Here is a 26,868-nt window from a genome sequence, read left to right on the forward strand (position 1 = left end):
GACTTGAAATAATTTGAAATAGCCACTGCACGTTGTAGCAGAAGGCAGATCTGTCATAAATGTCAGCCATATTTGTATATCTTAATCATATTAATAATATAAGCGTTATTTGGGGAAACGTGTTTCTTGAACTCCATCAAACAGACTTTCATTCAGAGAGATTCTCAGCCATCCGCGTCTCCTCCCGTCCACTGTCCAATCGGCGTGCACTTCCCCGTGCTGACGAGCCAATCACAGCTGTCCACGAGGTTCAGGTCGGAGGCGGAGACTGCTTGTCTTAATTGACGTAAAATGTAGCCAATCGGTATCTGATGATCCTCTAGGGGCGTGTTCAAACGGGACACAGTAGCCAATCAGGAACGGCGTGAGGGTGGCGCTACAATAACGGCCATCGTTCTCCGTAGCCACACGTGATGCGCTGTAGTTGCAGGCGGCTTGCTACGTGAGAGAGCAGCGGTGAGTAAAACTCCAGCGGTCAGAATTAGCTACAGCTTTTAGCCGTAGCTGTGAAGACGCGTCGTTTCTCGAAGTTTAATGTGTTTAATCTGCAGCGTTTGGTGCGGTGTGTGTTTTGCGAGCTATCTATCTTCAGCGAGTTCACCGGTGGGCGAGTTTGAGGATCTGCGTGGCTCTCAGGCCGGGACGTTAGGGAATCGGTTCTTTGGAACTGATTCATTTCAATCAATTAATTGAATCGGTTCTAGATTCGTACGTTTTTGTTCTAAATGCGCAAAGCTTATAGCTATTTTTTGTTAGATGTAGCTAAAACGTTTTGTAGTAAAATCCAAATACGCGTAAGCCCAAAACAGCTATAGCTATAGATAAAGCGGCATATTGAAACGTAGTAAGAGCCGCTGATTCGAATCAGTTGACAGTCGATTCGTTCGAACGAATCAGTCTGGCAAATTCGGAGAGTCGGACTTTCCATCATTACTAGCGTGCTGGTTAGCTAGCTAGCTAGCTTGCTGTGCTAACCGGACAGGTGTCAGGAGAAGACGGTCGAGTTACGCGTTCTCAGAGGGAAAACACACATGTAGTAAATGTGCAACCTGTCGGCCATAAATCCTGACCAGTCGTGTAGCATAAAAGCTGGTTTAAACGTGGTTGTCGTGGCCTGTTATCTAATTTGGGGGAGGGCTAGCTGGCTAGCTAACGGTGAATTGGAGAGATTGCGTGCAGACTGACGAGACTCAGTTCTGGCTGCGGGTCGATTAGCTTACTAATGGCCAGTGTTTATTAAGGGTTTATTACTGTTATTACAGCTTATAAGCGGTCGAATAGTGCCAAACGCCTTCTGTCCTTTGGGTTAGGTTTGGGTTCCTGCTCTGCGGCTGTGGGATAGTTATAAGGGGGGCAAGCTCCAAGCTGGGGGGTTAAACCAGCCCAACCGGTGTGGCTTAAGTCATGTGTATGTATTTAGACATGGAGACGTCCAGATATAGAGGTCATGCGAAATAAACAGGCTTTGACATTTGCACGACCAGTATTATGAACGACCAGTCTTCTGGAGAGTAATGGGGTCTAGCTCTCAAAGGAGCTTGACCTCACATGAAGGAGTCGTGACACAGGAAACCAGGACAATGGTGGTCTCTTCTTACTGTTTGTGGGTCGTTACAGAATAACTTTGGTAATAATTGTCAGCCCCTTCCATTTGTACCCCCGCCGAACTGATCTGGGCGTACCCCAGCCCCCTACCATGTTTGGTGTGTGGTGGCGGCGGCGGCATACCACCAGTTAAGTGGTGTTTGGTGCTTGGTGCTTGTGCATTGAGTTAATATAGCAGAAGACCAGGTCACAGACTGTTATATAGACTTTTTTTTAGCCACTTTAACCTCAGAGTGTCCGATTTTTCACTGAACCACTTCTCTCTTAATTGTAGACCCAAGACACAAGAGAGTACAGAAACAAGGGAAGGCCATTTTCCAAAAAAGACATTTTTAGCTTCACAACTGTTGATATCTTGGCAAACTAGGCCAGGTCAGCGCACCCGCCGTCTTATCCTTCTTTGCTTTTCCTTACTTTACACTGCAGTGCACTGACAGCTGCTATTGCTTATGTGTCTATCTGTGTGTTAACCTCCCTGCCCTCATGTATAGACTGTGACCCTCCTACCCTCCCCCTTTTCTAAATCTTAGGCCTGGATGAAACCCAGGCCAAGCCGAGGCAGCGGGGTGTGAAGGCACCAGGCTTTAGCTCATGGCCTCATGAGGCCATGGGTGAGTTAGTTAGAATCAAGTTATCTTTTTAGGCTGGTTGATTTATCTACTTCCCCAAACAAGACACGTCCTGCTCTTCTGTCTAACTGAAAGTGAGAATTAGCATTTAGGCTTCTCTGAGTGACGGCTCTGATGAGCCGCCTCAGGCTGGATAATTGTAATCAAATTTTGTTTTGTCAGATTAGGGTGGGGCCATGAGCAGTGGGGCACTAGCTGGAGTTCATTTGGGGGTGTCGGGCTGCCGGGCTGCTAGCAGATTAGACTCCTCTCCGATCGGATTGATGGACCCAGGCCCTTCTTAATCAGCAAGCTAGATCTCTCCTGTGCTGGTCAGCAACTCGGCAGGAAAAACCTGCACCATGCTTTCCATTGTGGAGTCAACGTTGTTGAATTGGTCCTCCTCCCCCCACACTGTTTTGGGTCTCAATGGGGGAGCTAAAGCACATTAGTATGCATATATAAGTAAATACTCCCACTGAAGTTGTACTGTCATGATTGGCCACTTGTTAAAGGAGTGGACCACCAAAAATTTAAAGTCACACTGAAATTACCAAGCTAATGTAAGCTAATGTCACCCAAGATCTCTGTAGGTCCAGGGTATTTTTCTGTAACTCAGCCTAAATGAACACCAATTGACCCCAAGTGTGTCCTTAGCTTCCGTTCTGCTCTGGCATCCATGCGTCAGCCCTTCCTCATGCACCTAAAGTCCCAGCGTATGTTATAAAGGTGTTATAAAACACCAGATCTAGCGCAAAAGGGTTCATGGTGTGCAAACACACCGGTTGGTGTTTACAAATAGCACCGTATTGATGGACGCAGGCACCAGCTGCTGGGGTAATGCCCTCCGGACTTTCCAGACAGACATTGTGTGCTGCTTCGCAGAGCTGCAGGATGTGTCACACTAGGCACTGTGAGTAGCCCGTCAGAGCAAGCAGGGGTGTCTCAAATAGGGGTACAATTCATGTGTATTTGCTCCAGAGAGTCCTATTCTATTGGCAGTACCTCTCTACAAGGACTACAAGCTGTGTGTGTGCGCACGTCAGCAATGGGTGCAACTTAAAGTAGCTGAATGCATTCCCTAGAAAGGGTGTCCATAAACATTTGGACGTGTAACACTGCCTTCTGTATTTAAAATGCACGGATCAGCCATAACATTAAAACCATCCTGCTTAATTAACAGCTCTGACCAGTCGAGGCATGGACTCCATGAGACCTCCACCAAGGCGAAAGCAGTAGGTCCTTTAAGTCCTGTAAGCTGTGAGGTGAGGCCTCCATGCATAGTCAGTGAGCCTTGGGGGTTCATGGGACCCATATTCTATCAGCCCGTGGTTTAAACTGCTGATTAGCTTACTCTCGCCTCAAGCCTTAGTACTGTGGGAGTGTAGTGGGGGTCATTAGTTAAATTCAGGGACAGATGGGCCTCCCTTGGGGGAGTATATATCAAGCCCCCCCCTCCCCCTCCTCTATAATACTCTTTCTCTCTCTTTCACAAATGTACACGGACACAAACACTGTAGTACTGTAGTGCAACATTCAAGCCCTTTCCTTCTAAAACTCTCACCTTGTATCTGTAGGGCAGAAGAACACGCTCTCTCAGTGCCTGTGTCTTGCGTCACACACTTTGAGGGGTAGGGTTTGAGTGCTCAGTGCTGTTACTACACCTAGGAAGTTTCTCTTTCTCTGTAGTTTCATGTGGTAGTCAAGGTTTGTTTGGGGAAGCTACTATGGTGATGTGTTGCTAGCGTACACAGTTGGCACCACTGGCTCGATCGAGCTAATCCTGAGCGTCTTAAGCTCATTAGAGGCACATTCGGTGGGATATGCTTGCTCTGTGTGTGTGCACATCTTAGAATTACCAAGGGGGGGTTGTAGCTTTATTTGTGTTTGTGGATATCCCTGAGGAGTGGTCACTGTGGACTTCCTAGAGTTCTCTTCCCTGGGCCTCTTGGGTGACCTGGAGCGATGGTGGACTTAATGGATTGTGCTGAAGCTTTGAATAAGAATTTGTTTGTAAATGGCCTTCTCCTTCCTGCCTGAGATGGAAGTGAAATTGAGTTGATTCCCTCCTTCAGGCCACAAGATTCAATTCTCTGTGGTTCCTGTCACAGTAGTTTTGTGGAAGAGCAGAGGCCGAGTGAACTACTCTAATTCTAGTAAGCAGATGGGAAGAAGCTTGATTGCAGTTTCCCTCAGCAGTTCCCTCAGATACTCCCACATCTCAGACAGGTCTATTGTGTTGGGGGGGGGGGTCATTTTCAAATGAGAGAATTGTGAGCAGATGATAATGTAAACCTATGAACTGTCTTGGGCTACATCCACATGTATGTAGATATTTGAGAATGTATTGTCTCCTCTGCATCTAAACTGTTTTACACTGCTGAAAACCGAGACCTTGGAAAAAGCCCACCAAGATGGAGGTTTCTAAAAACTTGAGTTTCAGAGTCAATGGGTAAAATGCTGCTTTTTGGAAGCATTGATGGCTGATATCCCATCCCTTTAATGTGCTTTAGATTTGTGCTGTACTTAGGTCTGTTTTAGCTGTTACAATTTCTTTTTGTTAAGGACTTTGTGAGGTGTTGGCGCCCCCTGTTGGGTTGGCTTCCCCTATGTTTTTGTGTTCAGGAGTAGACTGATACATTTTCTGAAATGCTGCAGGAGACAGATAGAGAGATCAAAAAAGCTGTGTGGACAGGATCTCAGCTGTGTAGCTATGGCAACGCAAACACCACATGTAGTCTTTGACCCATTACCCATGGTTAATGTGCTATTTAGACCTTGGGTCCTTGGGTATTGTAGTCCTTTTTTAGTTATTTTAGAGTAGGTTCGGGATCAGGATCGGGGCCGTCAATAAGTATAATATAAGTAGTATAAGACTTTAGCATTAAGAGTCGCATGTATGCTTGGATGGGCCAAAAACCCACCAGTCTGTGTGCTATGTGAAAAGGGCTCTATATTGAAATGGGATTCTTTGACTAAAGATATTCTTTGATTAATGATGGTAAAAAAAAAAAGTCCTATATAAAACAGTCTACGGAAGAACATTTTTTATGTCATGGAGTAAAATGCATGCAGGCCTGTGTTTTGTGTGTGTGGCGTAATGGTATGGTGGTTTAATCTCATTGGGTTAAATCTCCTTAAGGGAAAAGGGCTGAGACTGCAGAACTTGCTACCTGTCTCCCGTCACTATGGCGATGGGAAGTAAAGCAGTGCTGGGATGGTAACGTCCACTGAATGCCCGGCAGCCGCCCAGCACTGTTGACGTTAGACAAGGGGTGATAAAATGTTTTTTAGCCTGTGCTTGGGGTGTAGACAGGCGTGGCTGTGGTACATTTACCATCTCTGTAATTTGGAAGTTAATACAGAATTACTGCCCAATGCTTAAAATTGCAGCGTTCTGTTCCCTAATGTCGGCTCTCGCCTCATCTGCCTTGGCTTTATTTTTCTTTCTTAGACTATGGACCTGAAGGCGCAGTTGTGTGTCCTGCTGCTGGCGCTGGGCCTGTGCGTGACCCTGCACGTGAGAGCTCAGGAAGACGACATGGATGTGGATGTGGAAGATGACGTAGGTAACCTGGAAGACGACGAGCTACTGGATGGAGAAATTGATGAAGAGGAGAAGCCGGCCCACGCACCCGCCTCTGCACCTACCGTAAGCCCATTACTCTACAGTCACAGTACTAACCCCACAGCTCATCAGCCACTAGGGGGCTGCAGGAAGAGCTGCAAATGGGTTCTTAAAAGATTTTTGTCATTTTTGTGCATAGAACCATCATGACACAAAACTGTTAGGAGAACCTACACTATATGGACAAAAGTATTGGGACACCTGCTTATTCGTTGTTTCTTCCCAAATTTAAAATGGTTTATCCAGCTTTTGTTGGAGACAAAGACAAAGTTTTTGTTTGTTTGCACAGCTGTGCCAACAATGGGTGCAACTAAATGTAGCTCCGGGGTGTCCACGAACATTTCGATGCATAGTGTATATAAAGCCAGGAATGTAGATACATTGCACATCATGCAAACATATATTTGGGTTGGGTGCTATCTGCATAGTTCATACTGTACCTTCAAAACGTTGCCATTTATTCATTTGGTATACAACATTATCTGTCTGTTTAGCACAAGCTTATTTTCGGTTCACCACAGAAAAGGGTCAAAAGTCCACTGCTAAAAGTTTTAGACTCAATTCTGAAAGAGTAAGTAGAGCAACCGACAGCTCAAATGAATCCCTTTTCTGTGATGTTGGTAAGCTAAGCTAAGCCCAGTTACAGCTCCGAAGGTGCGTCTGTAACTGTAACTGCTGTAATGCAACTTGATCTGTGGTGTTTGGACCCATAGCAGGCTAGCTAGGTTTTGCCTAGGTCAGCATACTGTAGTTAGCAGGCCAAACATACCATGGCTAGCTAATGCTCAACTGAGATACAAAGGAGACACAAAGGAGCAAATAGATAAATCCCAAAATAGTGATATTAAAGAGACGTAGATACCCTGAATAAGCAAAAGCTGTGGATTTTACAGGACTGTTTCCTCAAGAAAAAGCAGCAGCAGCAGTAGTATTACATAAGCAGGTAGAAAGGGATAGTTTTAGTTCTCAATGGCTATTACTAGGTGTGGCAGCAAAACGTCCAGTCTATAGTCTAAAGTGCATAATCAAGGTGGAAGTGTCCCAAGAACAGCAGGTTATAGTGATACTGGATAAGAAGTATAAAGAGTAGCTATTCACATAATTTACAGATGAGTTCTTAGTTTATTAAAAAATTCTTGATGTATTTGGGTCGATTGCTGATTAATCAGTACATTGGCGGGTAACTCTGATGAGTGAGTCCTTAGGTTTGTGTTGTTCAGTACACAGTACAGAACAAGAGAATGGAGGCCACAGTCACAAGGCTAAAAAACGTGAAGGTGCCATCGTTTGCCTAAAGTTGACAGTTGTATCAGCTCCATCAGCTCCTTATCCCCACACTGGATAGGAAAAGCTGTTTTATGGTTATGCTTTTCATATCTGCTGTTTCATCTGATGAAACTGCACTTAAGAACGCAGTTGGACTTCTACTGCACCTAACAGAGAATATAAACGACACTGAGAGTTCATCTCAGGCTTGTTTTAAACCTGTTCCTGCAGGGTGATGCTATATACGCTTTTGCTCTTATTGACTTTGGTTCTTGCCATCTAGTGGTAAAGTTCATCTGACCCTGACTTCTGAATTAGCCTACTGACCTAGTTACTAACTTAGAAATGATCCCATCAGCTACCTCAGTGTTACAAATCCAGCCATAGTTTCACAGGCTTTTCACTTGGTGTTGGTGTGACCTGAGGTAAGAGATGCTGTGAAATCCATAACAATTAAAACTAGTTTTTAAGGTAAAGATTCTTTAGTTTAAGTGTGATAAATTAAGGTTCTCCAACTGAACTTTTGCGTCCTCCAACAAAACAACCTGTGTAAAGTGTTTTCTACAAAAGCTAGTTACGTGCTAAGGTTATGCTTCTCCCTCTGTACTCAGATTGGCTGCATCCAAATGCCTTTGATGCATTGTTCTGTCAGTGATGAATGAAAATGTATTATTATTATTATTATTATTAATAATAATAATAATAATAATAATCATTTTTTATTATTATTATTATCATTAATTAATTTTTTTAACCCAATTGTTCTCTCCAATTTTGGATATCCAATTACCCAACCCACTCGTTAATACTCCCTGTCACGTGTAATGCTCCAGACACTGAGAGTGTAAAAACTGACTCACTGGACAACCAACGTATTGGCTAGCAGATGCCGGTGTCATCTACCCACCTAGAGAAAGCAGGGCCAACTATGCGCTCTCAGGCCCCAGCTGCTGATGGCAGGCAGCATGACCTTGGGATTTGAACCAGCTTTGATTTGGGTCATAGTGGCAGCACCATATTCCGCAGAACCACTCAGATCCCCACATACTTTTCTACTGACGTTACATTTTGGTTCAAAAACATACTGTTTCAGTATTTTTCTGATTCATATGGAAAGGGTTAGATACCTAATATCTGATAGTGCCTGCTTCAAAACAGACAATTAAACTGCACAAAGTGTATTGTAGTAATCATTTATTAGTGAACTGTAACATTGTGTATTTACATGCATTCAATCTCTTACTGTTAGCTCTCACTGACTTTAGTACACCAGGTGCACCATAAAGAAGTGTAAGTTGTTCATTATAGGGGTGCGCAATGTGGCGAAAATGGTTTTAGGTTTTATCACATCATTTAAACATTTGATGATGCCCAATATGTCTCAGGATATCTTGCAACACTGGCAAATGCATTATTATTATGTCTTTATAACAATAACATTGACATATTTCATACTTGGAAATTTACGTCATACAGACCCAATCCTTATTCCGCAATGCCTCTGTTTCAGGTGACGTATAAAGCTCCTGAGCCGAAGGGAGAACACTTCTTTGCTGAGTCATTCGACAAAGGAACACTGGAGGGGTGAGTTGTAAATCACCATGCTGCATAACCATAAAGACAGTCTTGTAAAGTGTTGGTGGTGTCTTGAACTGTTGTTTGTATTTTTCCAGATGGGTTTTATCTCAGGCGAAGAAGGAAGGTATTGATGAAGAAATTGCTAAGTATGATGGTAAGTGTAATTAGTGAGGCTGTTGAGGTTTTTCTTTTTTAATTGTTATTTTAAGTGCCAGGCTGAGCATGTTCTTGTAGGCCCTAATGTTAAAATTTGTCTGTGTGTGTGTGTGTGTGTCTGTCTGTGTACACAGGAAAATGGGAGGTTGAAGAGATGAAGGAGACAAAGCTGCCTGGTGATAAAGGCCTGGTACTCAAATCCAGAGCTAAACATCACGCCATCTCTGCTCTGCTACTGCGACCTTTCACATTTGACACTAAACCCCTCATTGTCCAGTGAGTATTTTTGTTTTGACACACACACACACAAATGTAAGCGTTTATACCGGGGGGGAGGGCGCAGCTTCAGTCTGTGACACTATTGGTGCAAAGCTGATTCGCAAATGGAAAGACGGAAAATCTTTGAAGGAAGACAATGCATCCTGACTTGTTCTGTGTGATTTTCAGGTACGAAGTGAACTTCCAGACTGGAATAGACTGCGGGGGAGCCTACGTCAAACTGCTCTCTCAAAGCCCAGACCTCGATCTGGTAAGAACACACTCTGTGTATGTGAGAGAGAGAGAGAGGGAGAAAGAGAGAGGCAGTTACCAACAGTTGGCATCTGAATAGTCAGGCCACCACACCTTGTGCACTCGTTTCCACTTTTAGCCTTTCAGGCAGGTTAAGAAGACCAAGAGTTATTCCTCTTCTGATGCACATTTGTTTGCATGTGTAGTTCTATATAGCACCTTAACATGCTTCAGAATAAGTGTGGAGCTAAATGCTCCACATTGCTGTACGGATACTAAATGGAGTGTGTTCCATTGCATAGCGATGGTGAGAGAACCCTAAAAATAGAAGATGGTGGAACAAAGCAAACAGCGGCCTCCAAAATTCCAGCAGCATCTGCATAAAAGAAAAGTGGTCCAGAGGTCACTCGGCAGAGCAAAGTGAACAGCAGTTTGCTCCATGGAACCAGTGCTTTAAAACTTAGAAACTGGATGAACAGAGGCTAAGGAACATATAGTAATAACTTAGTTATTGTTGCTGCCATCAAACAATTCTGAGGGCAGCAAAGAATGTTCCCATACACAGCACTGCAGTAGCGCCCACCACTGTGGAGCCAGCAGAGCACAAATGATGGGTGATGGTTTTAAAAATAGAGTTTATCCTACTTTTGTTGGAGTAGCTGTCTCTTCTGTCCAGGGAAGGCTTTCTTTGGAACATTGCTGTGAGGATTTGATTGCATTCAGTTACAAAAAGCATTAATGAGACCAGGATGTTGGATGATAACCACCCGATGTCATCCCAAACTTAAAGTAGCTAAATTGCTTTCATTAAGAAGGGGTGTCCACAAACATTTGTTTGGTCTCAAAATAAGGTTTTTGGACATGACCTGAAGTAACGTAGCTGTTTAATGCCAGGAGATTCTCCTAGGAATGATGCAGATGGATTCTACTACAGGGGTGTAATTTCTGAACTTCGCCCAAGATCCCTGTTCTTCCTTCCTTCAGACCACTTGCAACCTCTGGAATTCTAAATACCATCTGTATTATGTATTTCATTGGCAAAGCATTAGACCATTTGGCAAATGGCAAGTTGAGTAGGACTAAGGAAAGTTGAATAGTTATTAGGCTTGTGTTCTGTAATGTACAATTTATTGTACAATGTAGCACACAGGGCGGAATATGGAGTAGGCCAGTGGAGTAGCTGTATTGTAACAATGCATCATGGCTTAGTGGGTCATGCTCTTCCCCTCCACCCTCCAACTAGAAAGCAAAGGGTCTGCATAAAGTGTTTAAGGCAGTGTCTTTCAATTAACTCCATATTTGCTGGTGTTTGCGTGTCCTTACAATGTTTTTTCTTTCTCTCTCTCTCGCTCTCTTCTTCAGGACGAGTTTGTTGACAAGACCCCCTACACCATCATGTTCGGGCCGGATAAGTGCGGCGAGGACTACAAGCTGCACTTCATCTTCCGCCACAAGAACCCCAAAACGGGCGAGTTTGAAGAGAAACACGCTAAGAAACCAGAATCTGACCTTCGCACATACTACACTGACAAGAAGACCCATCTTTACACCCTGGGTAAATATAATTCCTCATTTGGTCTACAGCTGTCCCTTTAGCTTTACTTAAACTGCAATGCTCTTTTTATTTTTATTTATTTTTTTATTTCAACTCACTCTTGAGAGGTTTTTGCATGACTAGAGATCTAGAGTAAAAATAACTTGTTCAGTGTAACTGACTAGCTAAGTAAGTGAATGCTCTTAATCTCATTCTGAACTCATTAAAAATAAATGAGTGCCAAAGTTTGAACACGTCTATAAATCTGTTTATATAAAATACTGTTTATCGCAATGAAGAGCCATCGCTCTAAAGTGAGAAGAATAATATCTCCAGGAGTACTTAGAGCAGTAATGATGTAGAACACTACAGCCTTAACAAATCACAGTTCACACAGGAGCATTCAGGAGCATGTTATTCACAAACAGAGCATTATCATTGCAGCAGAACAAAATTCTTTTGGTTTTGGGTTAGGCCTAGATCTGGACTCTCTTTTCCATTGAGTAGATAAACCTTTGATGTTTTACTTTACTCTCTCTGGAGTCTAGGAGTATTTTCTCAATTTTTGCATATCTTCCTAAATTTACCTTGTTTTATATCAAGATGTTAAGAACAATCTCGGCTCTTCCTGTAATGAGACCCAACATGTCCTAGAACACTGTGTGAAGAGTGACTTTAAATATAAGTCAGAAAAATTTTATTATCATATTTCTTGTGAAAACATGAAAAACATTTCCTCACATGGACTCATGAGTCTTACCTTCACAAGTTTGTTTGTGGGGGAAATGATTTTCCTAATAGATATTTCTAATAGATGTCAGGCATCATAAAGAGATTGACAATAAAGAGACTCTGTACTTGTGTGTCAGTGAGAGAAAAGTTGAATGTGGAGCACATTTAGCCTTTTTCTCATGAATATTTGCTGTTTTACCTTGCAGTGCTGAACCCTGACAACAGCTTTGAGATCCTGATTGACCAGACTGTGGTGAACAGTGGCAACCTGCTGTCCGATATGACCCCTCCGGTCAACCCTCCCGCTGAGATCGAAGACCCTGACGACCACAAACCTGAAGACTGGGACGAGAGACCCAAGATCCAGGACCCAGATGCGGTCAAGCCCGAGGACTGGTCAGTGTGTGTGCGCGTGTGTGGTTGAGCCTGAAGCATTACAGTTTTTAGTCTATGCAGTTTCCCCTTTACCTTAAAGCTAAGGCATGTTCTGTGTCGGAAAGTAAAGCGAAGTCAGTCCGGGGTTTTCTGTATTTGATGGGTTTTCTTTAAACTAACACACCTGACCCAGCACGATTATCTTGGTGATGAGGTAATGGGTTAATCCGGTGTGGTACCTGAGGTAAATTTGAAATATTTTAGTTGTGCAACCTACCTGTCATACAGAGGCAGAAACCATATAAGTAGGTGCTAATTTACAGAATGTTAGATTCTGTTACTTGTCCTCTGACCTGTGGTCATCGTCATAGACATTGATGGGCAGGGATTGCTGTGTGTGTTTTGGTAATTAGTTCTATGTATAGGTGTGATCATGCACTCACTCTCCATGCTCTTCCGTATAGGGATGAGGATGCTCCTTCTAAGATCCCTGATGAGGATGCAGTCAAACCTGACGGCTGGTTGGACGATGAGCCAGAGTACATTGCCGACCCTGATGCTATCAAACCAGAGGACTGGTCAGTAACCCTATTTATTCCATTTACACTTCAGTTGCTATTGTGTAACTGTAAGGAACTGCTAAACTAGGGAGGGCAATGCACTGGTAATGTGATTTAACAACAATTACAGATCCAGTTGAGTTCCTGTGGGTGTTTTTGTGGGCTGGAGGAATGCTTTGATGCACCCAAACTCTAGATCATTTTGGTATAAAATAAGTACATTTTTAACCACATCAGAACCAATATGAGAGCCGTCACTTATAATGATTCTGTTTTTTAAGGAGCTAAAACTGCTGATAAATTGTTACTCTTGAAGCTTGTTTACACCTGGTCAGGCATTGTGATCGAATTACGATTGGCTCACTCTGACCACATCCAGCATTGGTCAGAGATGGATCTTGTCCACATTTAATACAAGTGTAAACAGAATACATTTTACACTTGTAAAAAAAAAACAAAAACAAGTAATTACTGTGGCTTTTGACTTCTCTCTCGCATGTGAGTTTGCGTGTGCGTTGCGCATGTGCATACTCGTGTTTGAGAGCAGTATTACAGAGTTTGCTCTTTTTTTCTGTTTAAATAGCCGGTTGCATTCTCTGATCGATGCGTTACAGAAATGCGGGAGCCATTTGATGTTCCACCTTGTTGTAGAACCACCCCCACTGTTCCTCTAAGCAGGACCGTTTTAATGAGAAACTGTTGTTTACAGAAAGTTCAACTGAAGTGACGTATGTGTTGGTGTACTTTTTATATGGGAAAGTAAATTTGGATCTCATCTGGTCTCACTGGGGACGCATTTAGGGACGAGTGAAAACAGAATCCGTTCAAAGTAGATCCAGAGACCATCTGGAGACAAAACTCATGTTAAAGTATTAATATAAATATTAAGTGTTTGGAACAACCGTGGTCGTGAACAGTTTAGAGAAGTGGGTTTGATCGCTTGGGCCTGCAAGAAAGGGGGGGGGGGGGAATTACGCCTGAGCATGGCACCTAACCAACAACCACTCTGGGTGTGTTTTTCACTGACCTGTTCACTACTGTTTGTGTAGGTGTTCATTTTTGCAGATGGGTTAAATGCGGGGGTACAGCTCCATTGTACTGCTGTGCAATGGCCAGATGCAATATTTTTATTCTAATTCTGATTGCAATTAAAATGGACTGGGCTAAGTGTGAACACAAGCTGCGTTGGAAATTCCTCTTAGACTGACATGATAGTTTACCTACTAGTAACCTAGTACAATTTACTTGTTGTTGGCTTGAATATTTCTGTGAGGGTTTTGTTTTCGACTTGTATTTTGTACACAGTGAAGGAATGACCAATGTTAGCCTTTAATGCAGAGAACAGCATGTTCACCATGAATGTCCAAGGGTGTGAAAACTCTTATCTCAGTAAAATACTGTTTAAAGGCTGCAAATGGTGAAACGGTGTCAGTAAAGGCATGTAATTGGCTTATTGCAGTGTGGTGCTGTTTTCAGACCATCCAGCCCTACTATTTGTTATAGTTTGGAACAACAAACCAAATCCAGCATCACTGCCGCCTTCTGAGAGCTTTGCTATATGACCCGAGCACTCCAGGGCCGCGTGCTGTTCCAGATTCTAGTCTGAATTCAATTAAAGCCATCTCCCCCAGAGCAGGCTTAAATGGGCACAGGAATAAGATTTAGGAAGTGTGTGCGTGTGCACACGTTCGCTTGTGTATGTGTTTGAGCTTGTTCTGCAGGCATGAGAGTGGGTTCTGTCTTTGCTCTTCATCTTCCTTCCTCTCTGTTCTGTGACTGTTCGTACTCCTTCATTTGTGTTCGTAACCCCCCCCACCACCCTTCCCTCCCCCTCTCTTCTCTGTGATTCCCAATAGGGATGAGGATATGGATGGTGAGTGGGAAGCACCTCAGGTCCCGAACCCTGCCTGTGAGTCTGCCCCTGGCTGTGGAAAATGGGAGAGGCCTACTATTGATAACCCTAACTACAAGGGCAAGTGGAAGGCACCTATGATTGACAACCCCAACTATCAGGTAAGGCCCCAAAAGCTCTCGCGAGTCCTCGTTCAATTTGTAATGAAGGAATCATATATTTGATGTAGTCTAATTTTCTATCATGTAGTCTAACCCAGATCTAATTTACACAGTTTTACCTCAGAAGTGGTCAACAGGCCAAGGCTTTTGGTTACTTCATTAGTTTTACACTGAAGATACAAAGACTAATGTAGCCGAGTAATGGATGCTTATATCTCATCGTTTAGCTGTGTAACTAGAAACAGCAAAAAAAACAGCTATTGTAAAATTCCATGTTCATGTACTTTTATACACAGCAGCGCACTTGTGTGACATACAGGGTCACGTAGACTTACTAATGTGGTCTTGAAAAGCTTTTCAACACTGTTTTAAGCACGTCATTATTTAGACTTGCAGGTTTCACAGTGCTAACGGCCTTAAAGCGGCATAAGCCTTAATTACGCTCTTAAAAATTCTTCTGTAAATTCAGTGGTTCTATATAGAACCAGCACAACACAAGAACTATTACAATGCTTAAAAGGTTTTTCACATTAGCTGAAAACCTATTGTAGAATGTTCTTCATCAAAGCATCAGTTCAAGAACTGGTTTCATTTGGCACCAAACAGGGTTCCACTGTTACGAGGCAAATAACCCTTCTTCAGGACTTTATAGAAGAATTTCAGTTTGAGTCTCTTAATGCTGAATATTAGCCGATACCGATCCAATCTTATCTTGTAATCCAGTCGGACTCGCCACCCTGACCATTCAGCTCGCAGTTTCTGTAAAACACTGCAGCCAAGTCACTTCCTGTGCGTGTAGTGGTACACACTGTGGACTGATATCTGTTGTTTTGTCGGCTACTGATGTTAAATCACTGGTTTATAGTGGGTGAATGTGCTGTGATTTGGGTTTTTTGTGTGTGTGTGTTATTAATGCATTAGCATTAACGTTAGCCTCCACTCGGTTTTGAATGTGCTCTTCAGTGCTGGTTTAAAAACAGAGAAAGGTTTATAAAGGTTCAGATATTGTGGTCTATTTTCGTGATCCACTGTAAATAGCTCCACACTGCAGACTCTTAATGCCTTTATTTTGAGAACGTCCGCACTGCTGCTGGCTGAGCAATAATGGCCGTTAATGGTGCCTTGAGGACACCAGATGGCGCTCATCACTGTGGTAAAAACAAATACTCTGAACTTGACCGATTTAAAATAGCCGATATCCGATCCTTAAAATATGCCTGAATTCATTAGGCAATCCTGATGATTTACGTTTTTGCAAGAATTACCTGAAAGGCTAACTTTGTTGTCTGTTTTTTCTTTCATTTCTAGGGAGTGTGGAAGCCCAGGAAGATCCCCAACCCTGACTTCTTTGAGGATCTGCATCCGTTCCGCATGACACCCGTCAGCGCCGTGGGTCTGGAGCTGTGGTCCATGTCCTCTGACATCTTCTTCGACAACTTTTTCATCACATCTGACCGCAACACAGCCGAACGCTGGGCCGACGAGGGCTGGGGCCTGAAGAAAGCTGCGGAGGGAGCCGCTGAGGTGCTGAACTCAAATGTTCTTCACATGTCCTCTTTTATTCTGTGTTTACATTTAAGATCTTTTATTGCTCAATTCCATTTATTTATTTTTTGTCTTGGCTGTTTATTCATTTAACTGTGCCATGTCTGTTACATAGTGTAAACACTCTCACATGCACTTATTTTCAGACAGTAGCCACTGTGGTTATGCTCTGCCAACACATGTAGTCACACTCAAATATGACTAGAGGCATAATTCGATCTGGCCGTTCTCATATCTCTTATATATATATATATATATATATATATATGAGCTAATTTGCATATTACCCGACACATAGCACTTAATGAATTCCAGTCTATCTTACTGGTGGCGTGTTTGACGGCTAAACGCAAATTGCATACAAATCAAAACTTATCTGGTTACAATCCAGTCACTAGTCACACAAAACAACCAAGTGGAAAAGGTGTCTGTCCCGCTTGACCAACGCTTATCCTTTTTTTCTGCTTTCTCTTGGTCTCATCCTTGCTTCTGCAAAGTAACAGAACGTTGCTCTCGTCCTGGTTAATGGGGTTGGGTGGGTTATGTCCTGCAACTGTGGGTGCGAAGCTTGAGTAAGGAAAGAAGTGGTGTGTGGGTGGGTTTGTGTACATGACATTGTGTGCAAGTGTGTGTGTGCGTGTGAGTGATCCAGCTCATTGAGGCTATGATGAGAGTCTGTTTCCATTTAGCCCTGAGGCTTTCCCACACGCGACACAGCACAGCCAGGGCAGAGCTCCACGTTCCTCTGCAGGGCGTGGGGCGCAGCTTCTGTCCCTACACCCACACCCACCCACACACACATACACACATACACACGCTTTGATACTGTGCTCTCATACTAAAATCCCTGTTGCCATCGAGGTCAGTGGCAGTATTACGGGATGGTAAGATGACATCAGTAACCTATAAGACTGACCTTGATAACAACAACTAATGTTGAACTTTGCTGGAATCAGCTCCCCCACTCTCTCAAATACAAGTCTGTTATTGTCTTCTATGCAAGGCAGACGCTTGCTTCTGTAAACTGGGGTTGTCATTTATTACGTATTTTTGGCAAGAGAAGTTCCCCAGTAACATTAAATATTCATAGCAGCCCTGAATACAAGTAATCTAACGTATTGATTGGTGTTGGTTAGGCGTCCATTTATCAATATCAGGAGTCTCGACTTTATTCCATTGACTGATTGAAGTTTTTATAGATACTTCATTCACCCGATTTAGCTGTGCTGCTCGTAAATACTCAGCTGAAGTCACTTTGTTTTTAATAGTTCATATAAAGTGACATCCTGCTGTAATTCATTATGTTTGGTAGACCATTTTATACTTTTGACTGGTGGTGGAGGTGTATTTCTCCACATGGTTAAGGCTGTGTGCCTCAGCAAAGTCAGTTACACCAAAAAAACAGAAGCATAAATTGGTCTTAAACTGCTCTGTTACCTTCTGAGAATGCTCCTCACTGCTGCAGGATGAGAATGATGTTTGTTAACGGTGCCTAGAGGACACCAGGGGGCACAGGGCTTGAACACACCAGTAAAAACAAGGGATCGGAACTAGAATAAGCTTAAAATAGCCGATATCTGATCCCATTCAATTAGCTTAGATCAGGACAGCCCTGGTTTGGGAATCTGGACCATGTCAGCAAAAATGCTGGATCAGATTAATGCTTTTTAGGAAAGGCACATCAGTATTATTAAAATCTCTATTTTTTCAGACCCATTCCAACCTTTTACACTGACTGGTGACCCGTAGCAGCGTTCCTCTCACACTGGGGTACCAAGCATACTGAACTGGGACAAATGGGTAGAGCTAGGAACAGCCGACTTGTTAAGCAGTCCTCACGAGTCAGGTGGCAGCCACTCCTGCTGCGTGTTTACGGGAATATTTTGTAGTTAATTTCTCGGTGTCCCCTAAAGAAAAATCACTGTAGAATGAGGATTTGATTCCCTGCTTTAGGAATGCTGATGGTTGCAGGAGAGAAGGTTCCTTCAAAGAAGTCAGCTGAGAGAACTACAAGCATTTCCATCCTCTTTAGCTGATAATTAATTAGGATGAAGTAAAAGAACTGTGGTGTCGGAACAAATGGTAGTTCATATTAGCTAACATTACTCAAAGGCTGATGGACTCGGTACGCTTTTACAGCATTCAGGCTCTGTTTTAGCGCCATGTAGCGCTTCATTACTTCACTAAACACAGTCTGTCACTATACGAATGCCTGTACCCTGCTGTAAAAACAGTTTAGCTGAATGATGATGAAAGTCTTATGTTTGGTGGAGAAGAAGCTGATCGCCCCACACAGATGCTCACAAAGCCACAGAACCCCTCCTACGTTACAAATAAATAAATGAAGATGGAAAAGGGACACAGGTACTCGACCAGGGTATGGACAGTTCCCGATTCAGGCAGTAGCACTCCCTCATGCTGTAGTACGGTTTATCCTGTAAAAATTATTCTACATCCAAAACTCCACTGAAGAATTGCAGATGACTGGAATCTAGACACATATGCACACTTGCAGTACCCCATAATATTACTCCCCAACACGCCCACACTTACACAGACCACAGCTCCATTTCCCTGCATGCCACAGTCCCTTAATACGGCCCATTCCCTTTGCCAGAGGAAGCTGTACCATGGGAAGGAACACACAGTAAATAGCTTAACATAGCTTGCCTTAATCTGCTGATGGAACAAGTGACAAATTGCTTTGCTCTGGGAGCATTTCTGAATGATTTTCCTGATTGTTGCATGTCATAAAAAGCAGACAGGTCTAGACTGTGGCTAAAGATGACCATACTGACCCGTGCGTTGCTGCTCTTTGCTGCAGTGCCTAATTTTTATTTATTTATTTATTTATTTATTTTTATTGCTGTGTATTGTAGACTTCCAGAAAGGAGATGTGATGCAGTTGTTAGCGTTGCATTGGGAATTATGTCCAAATTTAGTACAGTTTATTTATACTCTCCAACTGTTTAAAGCCCTGGAGTAGGGAGCAGTTTTACATGGGGAGGTGAGGATAATGTAATTGTTACCAGAGTTTCTCAGTGATTTTAATCCCCTCGTCCGATTTTATTCCATACCTTAAATGGTGCTTCCGCCAGAATGTAGCTGCTGTATCATTTAAGGTGGAATTTAAGAAATGAAACTGCCTAAAAACTGCTCTTTTGCTCAGTTTTCATTGGCTACCAACAGGAGCTGTTTAGACTAAGACGCTGACCCGTATACGCTATGAAATTCCACTCTGAGTCAGATTGGAAGTATCAGAAGTTTGAAATGCTCCATGACATTTTATTGCAATTATGATGCATGCAAGTGTATCGTGGATATCATCAATGCTTAATTGTCCATGTACTTCTCGATTTTCCTGTAGACCAGACTGAGAATCGGGCCTGAAATCGGGGGAAGAAATCCTGTAGAGCAACCCCGGCTTAACAATCGAATTAATGTCCGAGACCTTAGTGCATGGTGCTCCTGTCTCCTCACTTAACTTTTCACAGTAACGGAAATTGTGACTAGGGGTGCCTGAATGCATGCCACTGTATATGTATTTATATGTAGAACCAGGTTTTCATATCACCACAGTGATGACATGAAGGACCACTTTTATTTAGCCCTTTGACTAAAGCACATATCTTTTAAGGGAAGTGAAAGGACTTATTAGAAGTGAGCACATTTGTTTCATTCTTTTGTCATGTAGTTAATAGTGACGTGCCTGGAGGGGTTTGTGTGTGTGAGACACAGCAGCAGATCAACAGGAGCACGCCACAACTTGGTTTATAACAGGAAGCGCTCAGAGAAAGTCGTCTTTGCCCACAATGCCTCCTTTGTGTTGCTTTGTGTAAATGGTAGCCGTGCAGAGGTGGGAGACGAGTGCGGGGTGGGGGTGGGCTCTAGGAGGCAGTGTGGATTATAAGGGTTAGTGGTGTTCTCATTCATTGGTTGGGGGGGGGGGGGGGGGTGGTGTTGGGGGGGTTAGGGGAGGTGTTTAGGGGTAAGAGTGTACTCTGGGATTACCAGAGTTTTGGACCGCTTTCGTGAGAATTCCTGATGCTCGCACCAAAGGTGAATTCCAAACGTGCCAGACGTGACTAGATAGACGTCCAGCTCTGTGCTGAGAGTTCCGAGGTGCATGGATGTGTGTGTGTGTGTGTGAGGCTTGTGTGGCGTGTGTGAGATGGGGAGACAGCTTTGTTAGATATGGGGCTGTGAATACGTAAAAGCCACCTGCTGGTTAGGCTAAGAATAACTTCCATTTTCCTTTCCTGGTGATATTGTGCTTGGTTTAATCAGCCATGATGACCTTGTTCTTTGTGTTTGGGCTTTGTTGGTATAATACAGACACACAGTGATTAGCAGGCAGCGTTTACATCAGTGCTCCCTCCCTGCCTCTCCCTCTTAACCCTCGTTCTGTAATGAATGTTTTGTTGTGGTAAACCTTGCCCTGCTCTACTGAGTGTGCACTTTACTCTGCGCCTCTTGGGAGATGAATAGAAGAATGGAGCAAGTTCTGAAATGGGGTGTAGATTGCCCAAGGCCTTAGTAATGTCATATTGGTTTAAAGTTGGAATTCCTGGCCTGTTTCCTTCTCATTTAGCTGTACATTTTCTCTCTCTCTCGCTCTCTCTCTCGCTCTCTCTCTCGCTCTCGCTCTCGCTCTCTCTCTCTCGCTTTCTCTTTCTCTCTGTGTGTGTGTGTGTGTGTGAGAGAAAGTAACAGATTTCTAACGGTCAGTTCTCTCTCTTTGCAGTCTGGCCTGATTCCCCAGATGATTTCTGCTGCGGAAGAGAGGCCCTGGCTCTGGGTGGTTTACGTTCTGACCGTGGCTCTCCCCCTGGTCCTTGTCATTGTCTTCTGCTGCACTGGAAAGGTGTGTGCATTATTTTTACAGCCCTATTACATGTATGCATAAAAAACACAAACAAACTAACAAACCATACATATCCTTTTACTGGAGTAAGATCAATTAGGAAGCCTGTAATAAGGAAACTCTTAATTGAAGAGCCCATACCATGTAAATATGCACGCTTCTCACGTTTTAGACACCACACCCGGAGAGAGAAAGTCTTGAAGGGAGAGAAACTAAATTAAATGTAAAAAAAAAAAAAAATTAATAAAATAAGGTTGGAAGGGAAGGGTTAAATAAAAATGATGTCTTTTTGGTCAATAAATGCATATAAACAGTAGACGTGAACCGCAGAGGTTTTGCTTTACCATTGCTTTAAATTAGTTTGTGTGTAGATGTATTGACTCCATATTCACCCTAACCAAAGCTGGAACACTGATCAAGTTCTTATCAATTACAGGACTAAAAGCATGCATCTGTCCCACCATTTCCAATGAAACCCCTCATTACCTAACTGTGTAGATTTATATATTACATAAATTAATTTATTACATTATTATTATTATTATTATTATTATGTAATCTCAAATCATTCATACATTTTTATGTTATTAAAACTATGAGAAAATAAATAGGGAATTCCACTTAAGTTAATGTAAGTTAATCCTAAGAGAAGAAAATAGTCCCTCAGGCTCTGTTTCTTCAGCACTTGTCATGGTTTACTGAACTTTGTTGTAAATTGCAGAAGAAGCCCGCCCCATCTGCCGCAGAATACAAAAAGACAGACGAGCCGCAGCCTGATGTGAAGGATGAAGCAGAGGAGGAGAAAGACGAGGAAGAGGAGGCAAAAGCTGAGGAGCCAGGTATGACCATCCTTGCGTTTTTGCGTTTTGCCTATCGATTCATTCAATTCAAAATTTTGGAAAAGAGAAGGCAAGATATTTGCAGTGTCAGTTAGGCTACCCCTGGCAGTGAATGCTTTTATTGTTAGGAGGAATGCAATCAAACTGCTTCTTCAGTCATCAAGAAGAAGCACTTGGGGGTTTATCTGTACTTGACTTGCACATTAAAGACAAAGGCATCCAATCAAGTGTGCCTGCTGACAAACTAGAACAGACAGTATTTCCAGGGTGTTGGGGGATACCTTGACACTCCTGCCATGAAGCTGTCTGGATAGAGAATAGAGGAGTTCAGTCCTAGGGACCATTACAAGGACCACTGTGACGAATACATGAATACATTTTTGCTAATGTATTACTTGTGCATTTTGCTCAAGGTTTATTAGCAGGTGAAGCAGGTTTAGAGTATCTTAGGTTTTTTTTTTTTTTTGTAACTAAATAATAACATTTTGTTGTCTTTTCCTCCTCAGAGGAGAAAGGTGATGCAGAAGACAGTCCTGCAGAAGCAGCTGCAGAAGAGGAAGAAGAAGTAGAGAAAAAGGAAGAAGAGGAAGATAAATTGGATGAGGTAGGAGGGACCTTTTTGTATCATTTCAAGATTCTCACCCTAAACATAATCTTTACCTGAAATAGGTGCGGTTTGATTTTTTTTTGTATTTGTATTCCTCTTTAAACTTTTGTTTAGTCGTCCTACATAAAAAAAGAAACAAGATGAATAACTTGTTGAATTAAGCAGCTCATTAGTATTTTTCTTATTGTGATCTAGAGGTCACATGACTTGATTGGGTTAAAATCCAGAACTGGTTATATGTAATGCATGACATTTTCGGCTGGTTTGTCTCAAGCACACCGGCATTTTGTACATGAGGTCATAAGTACACATATTCACAAACTGTCCTGTGAGGCAGCCACTTTGTGAGCTAAGGACAAAGGTGAAGGACAAGGTGCTATAAGGAACATTTCACATATTTTAGTCTGAGACACACTTATCACTCTTATGAACTAATCACACTGGCACATTTCCAATTTTTGTGTAGGTCAGAGCTCTAATATAGTATTGGCTCTTTAATGTGAACTTAAATATTTGAGAAATGTTCCTATTTAAATGACCATTAGAAATAAGAAGTAACCAACAAAGATTGGCAAAAATCACTATAATAAATGGGACAATTACAGAGAGAAAAGTGGCCTGTTTTTTTTTTTTTTTTTTTTTTTTTTTTTTTTTTTTTTTTTTTTTTGGGCCCCCTAGTCACATCTTGCACCAGTAGATTTGGACCAAAACCTGATCTGAAAACTAGTATGAAACAGTGTTTCAGGCATCAGGTAGTACAGTCATAACCATTTTGTGTAATAACTTTGTGAATTATCTTTCAGAGGCATTAAACTGTTTGACAGCCATTATCTTGAAAGGCTCATTATACACTTTAAACCACCACAGAGTGGTTATCAAATATTTGAAAAGCCTGAGGCAGTTCAATTCTATTAAAGTGTTTCTGTTGGGTTCTTAATACGGAATCTTCAGCTCTGTTTTTCATTGGTTTTACCAAGCACATTTTTCTCTTTTGCAGAAACAAGAAGATGAACTTCTGAGAAGGTCCCCCAGAAGCAAAGCGAGAGCTAGAAAGGACTGATTGACTTTTTTTTTTGTTTTGTTTAGTTTTTTCTTTTTTGCTTCCTGGATCTGTTCAACTGCAGCCCCTCTCCTCTGTGTCCTGTGTCCCACCCTGTACCCCTCCTCAATGGGACCTGCTCTTTTTTTTTTTTTTTTTTTAAATAATCCTTCCCCCATTTCACTCCCTCATTCTCTCCTCCTCGCCCTCATTCCCTCCTTCTCTGGTCTTCTGCTCCATCTTCGCTAAAGCGATGACAGAGCGAAAGCGGAAGGTTTGCGGCACGATCAACAGGAAGAAAGCAAGAAAATCAAATATGAATCCCGTGTCGGACCGGCTGAGGAAGACGTTGACGCTGAAGATGACAACGATGAATAGAGTAGAAACCCTTTTTGTTTTTTTATTTTATATTTTTTTTGCTTTACTAAAAAGGAAAGACAAACTTGTACCATTCCTTAACTCTGCTAATGCTAATGTAAAAAGAAAAAAGGCCTCTCTCCCTTTCCCAACCTAAACAAATCACACCTTCCAGCCTCCAGTCGGCACCTTGCTCCTCGGGACAGTATTCATTCGACCATCAATTGTGGCAACACTACAGCCTTTTGCTTGCCTCATGGTAGGATACAAAGCAGATGCTTATGCATCCATATACAAGAGTGGAGAGGAGGTGGAGTCAAGCAGTTCCCCACTTTAGAATGGAGATCAGATACGGTCAGTTCAGTAGTGTTGACCAGTCTGCTTGATGTGTTTTCGAGATCACGAGAGATCACGCTACCTTGACATCCATTCCACAAGGGTCTTTTTGTTTAGTTTTTGTCATTTAGTCAGAACAGACCATAGACGGTCCTGAAGCCACCCTGGCTGTGCTGTAACCCGTGCATTTCAGAGATTGGGAGTCTGTTGCAGAAGCTCAGTTAGGTCCATGGAGAGCGCCGGTTAGGCTGTAGGTTCTAGCAAGCTGCCTTATTTCGTAGGACGCGAACACACTTGGCTGATTTTATTTGTGTGAATGTACTGTGAGTTTCTTTTGTTGTTGTTGTTGTTGTTGTTACTAATATATATTTGGTTATGATTTTCTTTTTTTATGTCACCAGAACTTTCTTTATACTAAATCATGGATTTTCATACGTTTTTGGTTGTTTTCAGGTCTTGAACTTGCATAGCAGTAAAATGTCAATAGTTCATAACAGGGGCGACAGACAAACCAGACCATTCTCACTGGGACAGCTTTTGATGTTTAGTTAGTGGGTGAGAGAATGCAGAGAAGACTTCCATGCTAATCACCAAGGATAAAACCGCCAGGCAGCAGGACTCGCGTCCTTGCCTGAGGTGACTCACGGGTGTATTTCTGCTCAGCCTCTGTCGTCTTTCCATTGGTGCCCTGAGTCAGAAGGCTGACGCTCCATTGGCAGATGACTCAGCTCCTCTCACACGTCATGTGATGTAACATCCTGTCCAAGCAACAGTAACGGCAGCAGAAGCAGCAGCAGCAATAGCAGGTTTAGGGGCCAAGCACTAAGTGCTGAAAGCCTGTCGGAATGTTTTTTTTGTTTGTTTGTTTTATTTGTGTTTGTGTATTTTAACACTTCGACTTTGACTGTACTTCAATGACTTTGGGAACATTTTCATAATTGTTGAAGATCTTTCTCGGACTGTAAAAAGAAAAAAAGAAAGCAAGCTGTAAGATTTCCTCAACCAGTTCATGCAAACTCCGCCCTTTAAGATTTTACCCCGAAGACATGAGAAACGGCACTACTGGGAACGAACCCCGATCTGGAGTGGAGTAAGGCATCCTGTTGTGCGTTCACTCCAGCTAGCCTTGGTTACTGATTTTCGCTTTTAGTGTGGCTAACCTACCTCCGCCGCTCGCATACCATCCAGAAGGACGGAGGAAGGCGCTACGACTTGAGCTCTGCCCCAAGTATGAAAAAAGTTGGCACTTTCTAAAGTAACTGAGTCGAACATACACATTCACATTTCCATGCTGCACTGCTGCCACGCTGAAAGCTTGATCGAGCATCTCTCTCTAACTAGCATCTTCTCTGTCCCTTAATGTCGTCCCTGTTGCATCAGAGATTTGTCCCGGAAGTTTTGGACCTTTTTGAGTTTGTTTGTTTTTTTATATATATTTTTTTTCATCATCTCATAAGCGATGTATTTGCAGTGAATGGCCTGGATCGATGCAAATGTGAAGAAAGACGATTATCATTGGTAGAGTAGTAGAGATTGAGGAAAATCAATATGATCAATGACAGAGTCCTGTATATTGAAGGGAGGGCTGTGGGTTAAGGCTGGGGGGAGGGGGACAAATTCCATCATGTTACTCACAAAACTAAAATAAATGGATTTGATGAAAGACGGACGTCTTTACAGTCTGGGTGTGCCGTGCCGTTTTGTTGGGAGGAAAGCACTGATCTAGAAAGAGTCAAATGACAAGAACATACTGAGCCCTAAGAGTGTTGGTCAGTATTGTGTAGGACCTCCACCTATTCTTCTCCATAAACTTCCCAACACAGTCCCACGCATTCTCAAAGCTTTTTAAATCTGGTGTGTTGGCCAAGACATGCCTTGAATTCCTTACTCCTGAACCCACTCAATCACTTCATGAGCATTGTGGCCTCTTCCATTCTCTTGTTGGCAGGTCTTTGTCATTTTTTTTTTTTCTAGTTCTCCAACATCACTGTATAACGCATTCCTCTGACTGCTGGTGTTTAACATGTGTTATGGCCTTATGTATATGCTAGTTTGATTGAGACTGTGTCCTTTGTTTTTGGGTTCAAACCTCAACTCTAGAGTGCAGGCCCCTCTCAGTGGAGAATATTGTATGCAGTGTAATGAAGCTGGAAGTAAAGCAACTTTTCTTTAGGGCCCATATTCTACATTTTCCTTGTATTTCTTTCCCCTAAGTGTCACATCACATTTGTGTGGGTTTAGGAACCAACAGCAGCCATAATTCATTTTTGTTGTTTCTTTGAGACTGACGTGCAGAAATGTTCTCTGTCTCTGTTCAGACTGCAGGCTGTCCTGTGTCTCGCTGAAGCAGTCCTGAGCGTTTTGGTGCGAATAGGCAAAGGTAAACTGAAGGGGTTGATCTAGTTTATTTCCACTGTTTACAGAAGTGTACCTTTGCACATGTCCGTTATAGCGATACACGTTTCATTAACACCAATTCTATTTTGTTAGGCTGAGTAAATAAACTCAGAAAGCAGAGTAATCACAAGCATGAGCCACTTTCAGCCAATCATAATTCATGTAGTAATAGTTACTGTGCACAGTATCAAATTTTGGGGCGAAAGTGATTTTCATCCCGCTTTTGTTATGAGGCGAGTTAGGGTTTCTTTTACGGCTGTCGCCGTTTTATGCCTCAGAAATGTATAAAAAAATATCACATTTTCAAGATTTATAAATT

General features: G+C 42.6%; 1 protein-coding gene across 1 annotated transcript; it reads left to right on the top strand.

Moving 5' to 3' along the window:
- Nucleotides 1-386: 386 nt before the first annotated feature.
- canx (calnexin) lies at nt 387-26,333 on the top strand. The gene is made up of 15 exons (XM_072663495.1): nt 387-456; nt 5,668-5,865; nt 8,618-8,691; nt 8,781-8,839; nt 8,976-9,117; nt 9,289-9,370; nt 10,714-10,906; nt 11,824-12,013; nt 12,457-12,570; nt 14,409-14,565; nt 15,874-16,089; nt 20,855-20,974; nt 21,696-21,813; nt 22,320-22,417; nt 23,418-26,333. The coding sequence occupies exons 2-15, from the start codon at nt 5,671-5,673 to the stop codon at nt 23,478-23,480; spliced, it is 1,821 nt and encodes a 606-aa protein (XP_072519596.1). The 5' UTR covers nt 387-456; nt 5,668-5,670; the 3' UTR covers nt 23,481-26,333.
- Nucleotides 26,334-26,868: the final 535 nt, after the last annotated feature.

Source organism: Salminus brasiliensis, chromosome 19 (genome assembly GCF_030463535.1).
Source record: "Salminus brasiliensis chromosome 19, fSalBra1.hap2, whole genome shotgun sequence".
Classification (NCBI taxonomy): domain Eukaryota; kingdom Metazoa; phylum Chordata; class Actinopteri; order Characiformes; family Bryconidae; genus Salminus; species Salminus brasiliensis.